The sequence below is a fragment of the Pongo abelii genome, chromosome 6, assembly GCF_028885655.2.
Source record: "Pongo abelii isolate AG06213 chromosome 6, NHGRI_mPonAbe1-v2.0_pri, whole genome shotgun sequence".
In the NCBI taxonomy this organism is placed as follows: Eukaryota; Metazoa; Chordata; class Mammalia; order Primates; family Hominidae; genus Pongo; species Pongo abelii.
In genome coordinates this window covers 102979411-102991499 of record NC_071991.2, presented here as the reverse complement: position 1 = coordinate 102991499, position 12089 = coordinate 102979411, and the positions used below count along the sequence as shown (strand labels likewise).

Genomic DNA, 12089 nt, shown 5'->3' with positions numbered 1-12089 from the left:
ATAGAAAATCCTTTATCATTTCTAGAAGATAAACCCACAGCAGAGAGAAAAGACTACTTAGCCTCAAATTCTACAGCATAATAAACAACTACGGGGAAAATGACAAATTTTTTTTGTATGTATGTATGTATTTCTAAGGGAAAAAATCATTCTGTATAAAACTCACTGGATGACACCAATTTTTCTAAAAGTGGGAATCAATACTAGAAGGATAAAACACCATTTTAAAATTCATGTTCCAAGTCAGTATTTTACTTTAATAACAGTTACAAAATAGTGAACAACGCACATGAAGCGATAATAGCCAAAATCATAAATCAGCCATGCATGCAGTTCATACTTGGTAGAGGGAGGTAGGAGGCACTGAAAGTGCACTGTTGGATGAATTTATAATCATTCTAAAAACAAAACCCTCTAAAAAGGGAACCTACGGACTACCCAGACAAGATGGAAAGGCTCTGATTCATTTATTAGACTGCATAGAATTTCAGTCTGTAGTGAGCAGGGTACCTGGAACTCTATACATAAAATTCTGTGTCATATTCTTTTTTTTTTGAGATGGAGTTTCACTCCTGTTGCCCAGGCTGGAGTGCAATGGTGTGATCTCGGCTCACCGCAACCTCCACCTCCCAGGTTCAAGCAACTGTCCTGACTCAGCCTCTCTAGTAGCTGGGATTACAGGCATGCGCCACCACGGCCAGCTAATTTTGTATTTTTAGTAGACACGGGGTTGCTCCATGTTGGTCAGGCTGGTCTCGAACTCCTGACCTCAGGTGATCCGCCTGCCTCAGCCTCTCAAAATGCTGGGATTACAGGCATGAGCCACCGCGCCCAGCCTCATATTCTTTCACTTAATCCACAATATCATGTACCAATGGGCAAAACTTTGCTCCATTTCTAAAAATAGTTAAACTGAGAAATTATTCAAAGGTACATTTTTATATATAAGATATAGCAATTTTAAACATCTTACCCCTTGTGACGAATAAGAAATGGCACAAAGCCACTACATATCATTTGAATATAAAAATTTTTTTCTTTTAAAAAAGCTCTCATTTCCCATGCAATTTTAAGAAATAAAATTTTCCCCAAGGGGATGGCAGGAATGTGATTTCATGAGAATTACTATAGTTGGAGAGAGTCCAGAAAATCTAAAATAATAAAATTGGTTATAAGCTGACAAATTTTATTGACTTAACTGCAGGTTAAGATTTCACTCTGTTGGCTTTCAGGAAAAGGTCCTGACAAGTTAAATGAGAATGATTTAAAAATATAAATTCAAGAAGCTACACAAATACTTATAAAAGGTTATACAGTGTGTTGTATTTTTGAGATGACTTTTTTTGAGCCTTTTAAGTCAAAGAGTCAGTTTAGTGATTTAAATATGTAAACTGAGAACACCATAAAATGACAGACTGGATTAAGAAAATGTGGCACATATACACCATGGAATACTATGCAGCCATAAAAAAGGATGAGTTCATGTCCTTTGCAGGGACATGGATGAAGCTGGAAACCATCATTCTGAGCAAACTATCGCAAGGACAGAAACCCAAACACCACATAGGTGTTTCTCACTCATAGGTGGGAATTGAACAATGAGAACACTTGGACACAGGGTGGGGAATATCATACAATAGGGCCTGTCGTGGGGTGGGGTTCGGGGAGGGATAGTATTAGGAGAAATACCTAATGTAAATGACCAGTTAATGGGTGCAGCAAACAAACATGGCACATGTATACATATGTAACAAACCTGCATATTGTGAGCATATACTGTAGAACTTAAAGTATACTACTACTACTACTACTACTACTACTACTAATAATAAAAACTGAAATTACCTCAACAAAAGGCAATGCCAGGTGGTTACAAACATGTACTACCCAATCCTGCCTGAAGGTGGGAGTCTTCAGTTATGTAATGGTCTAGGGCACAGCAAAAAAAAAAAAAGAGTATTAGACATAAAAGAAGAAACATTTTTACCCCACTGCAATCTGACAGTGCAAAAATATAAGTATATAATTAAGGCTCCCTTATCCACCTAGAGTGATAATGGGCATTGACCCATCTATAAAAACAAACAAAAAAAAGAGAGCGAGAAGCCAAAAATGGAAGAGAAAGGTATACCTGAAGGAACTGGTTTACTCTACTGTAATGTGAGTGTTAGATAACTTAATGCTATTTAGCCTGATGCTACTACAGTTCTTTTGGTGGAGAGATGGTGGAGTTACAATCACCAGGTGGCTGAATTATGTATGCTGAGTTACCTACTCAAAGGAAAAGACTGAGGAAGAATAATTGGAAAAATCTGCAGTTACAAATGACACATATATGTACTCAAAATGAAAGGGGAAGTACAAAGAACAAAAAAAGGGAGTACAGGCTAACTATAAAAAACAGAACAATCACATCAGATTAATGTCTAGATTCTTAGGTCTTATATCCTAATAAACAAAAGGTTAGTACTGACAATATGATACTTAAACGACATGTCTATGACAGCTAAGGTGAAACAGAAGCCAAACATTTCTTGCAGAAAGAAACAGCACAAGAAAACGTTGGCATGCAAGTGCTTTTGATAACCATCTCCTATGAGACTTATAATAAATAGCATCTTTGGATTTATTTTGAATATGTCTAACTGGTTTGGCTGCTTCTCTTTATTTGGTAGTTCAACATGAAAGCTAAATTTGCCACACTGAGACCTCAAACCATGGTGGCAACACTGTTTATTTCCATGAAGCAGGGAAAATCCTTATGAATGAACAACTAAGGAGTAAAATCACTGTTAGCTTACACAGGACTTAAAAAGGCTTTTCAACTAAGACATTTCTACATGAAATTTGATACTTAATAATGGGTATAATTGTACGTACTTCACAAACTTAAAGATTACTCAAATATGCACATAAAGGTGACAGTAAGCAACAACAACAAAAAGGAATCAGAAGTATCAGGTTACTGACCCATGTCCTGAAGGAGCAATGAAGTATAAACAACACTGCACCCTGTTACCAGGCATCTGACATCTGTTCACTCGCGATTCTGCATTTAGGTAGTCCTCAAATTTACTATCAATGTAATTGATAACAGGCTGCCAGCTATAGAATGCAAATAAACAAAACAATTAAGTTGCAATTCTACATATGAATTAACTGATGACTGTTAAAGGACAATAATCAATATTTTCAAATAGGCAAAATGAATTTACCAATGGAAGATACGTCAAGTTATTCTATATAAAGATTCAAAAATGTGAATTATGTTGAATAAATCTTTATTCATTATTTCAAAACTTTCCAAATGAAAGAAAATATTTATTGTTGAAACATAGCTAAATTATTAGCATATTATTGGCACTAGTAAGTGTATTAATAACACACTTCATAATATGAAAACAATTATATTCAGTTTCAAATTTCAAATGAGAGATTACTTTAAATAATATAAAAACTTCATGATGAACTTAGGAGTTTTAAGAGTTGACAGAAAAATACCTCAAAAACAATGTGAATTCAAACAAAAATAAAAGTTATTTATAAAATACTAAGATAATTACTTCAGACTAAAATTTCATAGTTGTTTTCTTCACTTAGGACTTATGGAAAAACTGAAGGTCTAAATATCAGGTTTAAATTAGGATTGAGATAGAATTTATACAAATGGATAAAATTAAAGCAAACAGTTTTAAATTTCTTACAATAATGAGAATTCTATCTAGCTACACTATTTTGGAATATGTCTTAAAAACAATTTTATGATAGGCATTATCTCCATTTTATAGAAAAGTAAATGGGTTCAAAGAAGTTAAACTTCTTTGTTTAACTTTGAAGTTAAACTTTGTCAAATAAATGGCAAAGTTGGTATACAAACCTGTCATGTTACTTGAAGTTTGGTGACCTTTGCTAAGAAGAGTTTTAAAATGTTAAGAAGAGAAAGTTTAACCACCCCAGTACCCCAAATACACTGGAAAGTTGTGAGGACAAATCCTTCTTACCAATTACTATTATCCACTGCATCTCCAAATCCTGGGGTATCAACTATTGTAAGCAGCAACTGAACACCACCTTCTTTGATTAAAACTTTGGATTGTTCCACCTATAAGAGTAATTGGTGCAGATGTTAATATCATACATTACACCAGTGATTTCCTACCAGCGGTGATGGTAGGGATGTTTGAGTTTATCTACCTACTCCCACATTTTCTTTAGGATCAATGATTGTGGACACTGGGAATCCAGATTATTTGAAAGAAAAGCATATATACAAATAGTATGCCAATCTCTTGGCAAATTAATACTGGGTTTATGAATCATACTTGGTATAAAGAAAGACAGAGGAACTGATAAAATAGTGATCACCACTAAAGACATGTAATACATAATTTAAATGTGCATCTAATAATACAAATAAGCAGTTTGAGTGATTCAGTCATTCACAGAGTTCAAATGTAATTAATCAGGCAAGAACATTTAATCTACCGTTTATAGTAAATGTCTTCCTGGACTATTCTCTATTAAGTTTGGCCCAAACCACTCACTCAAATGAACTTACTATCATTCCTAAATCTTTCTCAGCATGGATGTAATTACCCTTATATTTATGTTATGGCTAGGATCCAATCCTCTTCTTAAATGCGATACTCCACATTCTGGACAATGTAATCAGCAAAAGTCCAGTCAGTTAATAAAAAAAAGTGTATTCTGGTAGGGTGAAACCTTAATGATTATTGGACTTAAATGATAACAGTTCCTGGAACAATTTAAGATATTCTGTAACCTCAAGCTCTGTATCAGAAGATGTATTATCATTCATCCTGGGCATATGCTGCTGTTAAATGCAAAGTATCAGTTTTCAGGAGCCCAAGATAAAGCAAACAGAGATTCAAATAAAAAGGGAATAATTCCTTCATAAGACAGGCTTTCTCCTGATACACATTTATATCAAGTCCTTATTAAGGCAAGAGGCTCCAAGTATGCTGATAAACTAATTTACAAGACAAAAAGTTTGGGACACTTTTAGAGATAGCCTATTTCCTTTGGCATGTTTTATAGATGCTACCTAATGCATGAAGAGACTAACATGCGGAGACTAAGATTGCTGAGCAAGAAAAGTCTGTAGCCACACTATCCAATAACACTTTCTGAGATGATGGAATTGTTGTGTATCCACACTGTCCAATATGGTAGCCACTTGCCCATGTGGCTACTTACTCCTTAAAATCTGACTAGTGCAAATAAGGAACTGATATTTAATTTTATTTAATTTGAATTAACTTAAATAGCCACATGTGGCTAGTGACTACTGAATACACAGCAGAGGTCTATAGCAATCAAGAGTTTTCTGTTAAAAAATTTTATTATCAAGAATAAAACTTATAAAACTGAAAAAGATTGCCTGAGATGTGGACATGCATGACTTATCTTGTAGAGAAATGAGATGCCAAAGTCTATCTTTTAGATTAATGTTCTTCAAACTGCTTTGATCCTGATACAAACTATGAGTGAAAATTTTGCAGATCCAAAAGATATTTACGCACCAAATATATACTATTGGCAATCTGAATATTAAGTATTAATATGTATTATCATTTATCTGTAGATTAAAAGTAAACATCAATAAATAAGAGTAGTAATAGTTTCTGATCATCCTCAGTATCAGTGATGGATGCACATCATTTAGAAGATCACTGTTACGTACCACATAACTAAGATAACATGTCTATTATCAGGTTACCCTAATAACATGAGAGAGGCAAAATGACTCAGAGAAAACAATCAGATTCATCAGTGTGAAATCATGAGAACCAAAGGAAAAAAAATTTTTTTTTTAGTCAGGGTCTCACTCTGTTGCCCAGGCTGGAGTGCATGGTAGATCATAGCTTACTGCAGCTTCAAACTCCTGGGTTCAAGCAATCTTCCCATTTCAGCCTCCCAAAGTGCTGGGCCAAAAAAAATTTTTAACAATATCATCTTATCTGGTTTAGGAAGTTTACATTTTCTTAATCTGGTAATCTTTTAGTCAAAGGACAACCCAGTCAAATCTAACATCTCAGTATCTTGAATTCACCTCCATCTCCTTTATAAAGACAGATCATTTATTCATGGTAACTGTGGCTGAAGCAGAAATATCCAAAGTAATTATACCACTCCTTTACCTACTTACTCTTTTAAACAACATAATACTGTATTCTAGAAAGTGATACAACAATATAGTTAATCTACATGAATCATCTCCCAATTTTACTTAAAAATATTTCTGGTTCCTTTATTACCAAATGAAGCCCATTCTACCTTCAGTAATATGCTGTATACCGAATACACATTTTAACCTAACAGCTTAAATTTTAAGATATTTCCCTGTTTAAAAAAAAATCAGTTCAACAACTTAATTACTTATTGACTTACTAAGTCAAATGAAGATTTGTATTTTACACACATAAGGAATGTTTATAAAGCTTCTTTTCTTCTCTGGCCTATGAAATTCTGTATGTCCATACGTGGTCAAATACAAAGAAGTCAGCGACATATGGAAGAGATCCAGAAAACATAACTGTAAACTAGTGCCATTTACAGGATCCAACTGGACCCTATCATCTGCTTTTACAAGTATCCTCATGGGATCCATGGAAAACAAATTAGTTCAAGTCCAAGAATTTCAAACTTTTCTTAACAAATCTATTCCAAATGGCCAGTTTCCCATGCACTTTCCTTAAGCAGGTCACATCAGCATCTTTCACGGCATCACTCAGGGTTCTCTAAGATTAGCTGCATAATTTAATACCAAAAAAATGAATCAAGAACATTTTCAAATGTTTTTCCCTGAAAAATAACTAAAACTAAAACTATCGTCTATGAATCATCTATGTATAATTCATCTATTGAGACCTCTTTTGGCATCCGAGATTCCAGAAATCAAACGTACTCATTTTCTAATACTGAGTGTATACAGTATGCAAGAGTATTAGTATACTGAGTTTTCAGTTTTACAATCTGAGGAAAAAAAGTCAAACAATGTTGATTATACAGCTTCATATACACTAACCTTTTCTAACTTCATGTTTACATGCCATTTATTAAGGTAAATTAAGAAGTTATTTAATTAAGCATATAACATTTTGAAGAGAGGGCTAAAATTTTCTGTCAAGCGCTTATCTCTACCTACACTTGCTCAAGAGGTAGCATTACAGCCAAAACTCTGAAGACATTGGAATGGCCTGAGATACTCCACTTAGCTCAAACACAAAAACTATCTATTTCCCTTACTTATTGGCTCAAAAGACAAATATCATCTTAAATGTTTCATCGTGTTCCTCAAGAAAATGAAACAGGAATTAACCAATAGTAGAACAGTTATGCTTAAAAATACTTCCTTCTCATGAAGACCCAGAACTACTTTACTAAGAAGAAAGTAGATCCCAAAACTCTAATTTGGCTTTCTATTCTGAACCTCTCCACTCCTCATATCCCTGTCTCCTTACACCGAGACCTCAAATCCCTTGCCCCTCTCATTTTCTATTAGCAGTCTCCTTCCCAAAACCTTTATTTCTTTCCCTTTCCAACTCAAATCCCATTCTGGATTAACCCATCTTTCTATTCCTATACCATAAAATTCATGACCTTCAACCTCAACAAGAATTTCTCTGCTAATATTCCTCTTATGTGCTCCTTAGTCTCATGCCTCTCCCATTTCCTAATAGGCTCTTCCCAAGCCCGTGCCTGTCATAATGCTCAGTGAAGTACCTCACATCACCACTTAAAAATGAGACCATTCCCAGTCTGTCTGAATCAGCACTGTACCTTCCATGGTACAGTGTGTGAAATTTATCTTTTTCCTAAAGCTAATTTCTCAATCTATTCTAGGGAACTGATTAATTTCCATTTTAGATTCATCTTGACAACTGTTTACACTATTTCCCCTATATCTTCAAGACTACTGGGCTTGGTAAGGAGCCAGCCAACTATTAAAAAGATTACATTCTCATTTTCTAACTATATTCAGGCTTCTTGAATGACTCTGACCCTGTCCGTAATATGGCATGTTCTTTCCTAACTGGGCAAAAGAGTTTAGATTATCTTCAGCTAGTTTTCAGTATATAAAGGAATACACCTCCATGGTTCAATCAGGAAAGAGGACTTCTACAGAATTCTACTAAGGATCAATCTGGTTCTCAAATGTTACAGGTCTTCTTTTTGGTAAAGAAAAGATATTTAACAGTGGTGCACAGGCCTGTCTTAAAAATCCTACTAGAGATATTCTCACCTCCATTACCCTTTTGTTTTCAAGATAAAGAGAGTTTCCGGGAAGATATTCAGAACAGAAGAGGATATTTTTGAAGTGTTACTTTAAAGGAAGGTAAAATGGGTTTAGGCAATTTATTTTGAAGCTAAGCCAATGTAAGAATTATAATAAATTGAGGGCATGTCACATCTTTAACAGATGCTCACCTGGGGAGAAAATGTCTGCAATATCTAAAATGTAGGGGATTATTAGATTTTTCAAACTCCGATAAATCAGCAAGAAAATGACAGAAAATATTAAGATTACCAAAACACTTTAATGAAATCTGAAGAGTTATTGAGTACAAAAGACATGTTCAACCTCACTAGAAATCAAATAAAATAAACTCAAATACCTTTATATCTTTATGCACACACAACAGCAATGAGTGCCTAAGTCTACTAAGACATGCACAAGAATGTTCCCGTTAGTAAAAAACTGAAAACCCAAAGGCTTATCTACAATAAATAATAAAGGATATACTGATACATTCACACAATGGAGTATTATACGACGATGAAAAAAACAACTATACCCAACATGAGTAAATAATACAGACATAATCTTCACTGAAAGAAAACAGATACAAAAAAGTACATGTATATAACGTTCAAAAACAGGCAAATTTATGGAGAAGGCAGTCAGTAAGGTGTTTATCTTTGGGGGTTGTAATACTGAATGAGAGTGAGCACATGGAAGAAATTAGGGTTCTGGAAATGAACTGTATATTAATTTGGATAGTGGTTAGTTTTACCTTTCATATCTAAATTCATAAATACTTAAGTGAAGGTATTCATAATAGATACCCAAATTAAGAAAGTTCAAAGTTCATTTTCTTGCTTAGGTTTAAAATTTCCAATATTTATCACAAAATAAATAAGCATGTAGGATCAAGTTTTTAGAGTAGAATTTTGCAGGTAATTTTAAATCTCAAGCCCTATGAAGGTTACTTAAAAAAAAAAAAAAAAAAAATTCCTAAAATAGAAACATTAAAAAGGAGAAATAAGATATTTACTTCACAAAATTACTCCTTTGGGGTCTTGCAGTATGATATATACGAGTTACTGCTCAGAATATATAGACTGTCCTCCTATCCTGTGCACTGGGATGATCACTACCACTTCTTCAAATCCAGCTAAAAGCATCACGGCCTCAATGAAGCCTACTCCAGCCAGAACTGTTCACGTGCCTCCTCTCTGCTCGTGTCCTATATATTACCTAAGCAGAGCTCACCAACATTTTTCATCAACAGCTTAGAGCAGCGCTGCCAAATAAAAATACCATGTCAATCATGTAAGTAATTTAAAATTTTCTTAGTAGCCACTTTTAAAATGGGAAAAAGGTGAAATCAGTCAATTTTATTTAACCCAATACATCCAAAATATTATCACTGCAGTATACAATCAATATAAAAAATTACAGAGATTTTCTTTTCCACGCTCAGTCTTAGAAATCTGTGGTATATTTTATATTTGCAGAACATCACAATTCAGACTACCCACATTTCAAAGATTAATAGCCACATGTGGCTACAGGCTGCTGTACTATTTAATAAAAAGTGCATATCTAGAGTCTAGCCCCTTGCTTTATAAAGTGTGATCTACCATCCAGCAGCATCAGCATCACCTGGGATCTTGTTAGAAATGTAGAAAGGCAGCCCATCTCAGAAATACTAGAAGAACTAAATTTAACAGGATACCCAGGATTGGAATGCATAGCAAAGACTGAGAAGCAGTAAATTAGATCACATATACCTTGGGAGTCTTACAGAATTGCTATTGCCATTCAACTATGATATGATATTATCCCACTGACTAATGTAGAACACTGTATTTAAATAACAATAGCTTTTCTATGAATCATGTTTTCTCTACACTGTCCAATGCAATTTTCTACAATGATGAAAATCTTCATATATGTGCTGCACAAAATGGCAGCCACTTGCCACATGTGGCTGTTGAGCACTTGAAATGTATCTGGAGCAAATGAGAAATTGCATTTTAATTTAATTAATTTTAATTGATTTAAACATGTGGCAAATGACTATCCTACTACATAGCACAACTCCAGGGGAATTGGTTACTATGTCACAGTGTCATCTCTAGGAGAATCCTTAGGACAAATCTGGAAAGTTCTAGTCAAGATAATTCTTTTGATTAACTGTACTTCTTCTGTTTTTTTAATTTTATGAAGTCATATTTACCATCTTACACTGGCTAAGGGCAAATTTGCATCTTACCTCTAAGGAAGCATAATAAAAGTTACAACATGTGCTTTGTGTGTATTAATATTATTCCAGCTTATCATCAATTAAAAATACTAATATCTAGACCTGTACAGTCTTTTTAATTCTCTGAGAAGGACCTGGATACTCTGGAGAATACAAATCTGTCAGGAATAATGAGTTGATTAATGTCAACTTTCTCAATCCAGATTCGCCTAAAAGAAATAAGGGAAAATATCTGTTAAACTCACCCACTTTACCCAACCTCAAATATTCAACAGATGCTATAATTGAACTTGCTTTATGCAAGTATTTCTTGGTGAGACAATGAAATGACATTAGAAAATATGCTACCAAGAATAAGTATCTTGTCCTCAGTTTCTTAGCTATCAAATTAAACTCACGTTTCCAAGGATTCTTTTCAGCCTTCTAATTATACCACTTACATTCATTAAAAGTAATGTATCTAATAATCTACATTTTTAACAGTAATGTATTCCCAAAGAAAAAAGTCAGTCATTATTTAAAAATCCAAGTTGGATTATATATCACTGCTTCAGTGAAATAAAGTTTTTCTCTATTAATAGACAATTTTCTTTATTAATAGACAATTAATAGACAATCAATAGACAATAATGAATTATATTATATAATAATTATTATATAATAATTATATATATTATTATATTATATATTATTTTATATAATATATAATATATTATATTATATGTAATTATTATATAATATATAGTGATTATATATAATATATAATTATATTATAATCATGCAGCTATAAAAAGCAAAAATCTGCTAATACAAAGAATAATTAATCACAATGAACATCTCCGTATAAAATTCTAAATCACAAAAAATACTTTCTAATTTCACCGCCCATCAGCCTAAATATAAGGGTGCCTCTCCACAAACCAGAATCCAAAAAATCTTCCGCTTCTACTCAAGGTAGGAGGTAGACACGAAGGAAGCTAGGGCATGATTTCTACTCTGACCACATACTCTTTTTTGACTCTCCATGTTTAGTCCAATATACATAGTCCAGTGTATAGTAACTATTACAAGTATACCAAAATATAAATGGCTTCAAGGTATATATAACCTAAGGTTAAAACAAATTATAAATCAGATTATGATAATTAACATGACACAGAGTTAAAGTATTTATTGTTAATAACTCACTTAGCATAATAGGCATGTTTAGCCTAAGTAACTGATGTCACAATATTTTTATGCCTAGGAGGAATTCTTTTTATATTAGCTCTCAAAAGAGATAAGATCCTCTCCACGTGGTTTGGGCTTACCCCTTTGACTGAGAGCATGCCACTTTTTACTAGAGGTCGATGTATGACTCAACTTAGAGTTGAGGATGAAAAGTGGGGATCATAGCACTTGCCTATACCCTGGTACAGATCATATGATGTTGATTTATTTATTTGTGGAGTCAGGGTCTCGCTGTGTTGCCCAGGCTGGAGTGCAGTGGCACGATCATGGCTCACTGCAGCCTTGAACTCCTGGGTGTGGTGGTGCGCACCTGTAGTCCCAGCAACTCTGGCAGGCTGAGGCAGG

At 33.9% G+C, this 12089-nt stretch overlaps 1 protein-coding gene across 1 annotated transcript in view; it reads right to left on the bottom strand.

The window, feature by feature from the left end:
• LOC100453944 (septin-7) overlaps positions 1-11068 on the bottom strand; it is a 45166-nt gene extending 34098 nt beyond the window's left edge. The window contains exons 1-3 of the mRNA XM_054560778.2: positions 10617-11068; positions 4002-4102; positions 2971-3105 (exon numbers count right to left, since the gene is read on the bottom strand). Of these exons, the coding sequence (XP_054416753.1) occupies positions 2971-3105; positions 4002-4102; positions 10617-10847 (467 nt within the window). The 5' untranslated portion in view covers positions 10848-11068. The remainder of the gene's footprint in view (positions 1-2970; positions 3106-4001; positions 4103-10616) is intronic.
• Positions 11069-12089: the final 1021 nt, after the last annotated feature.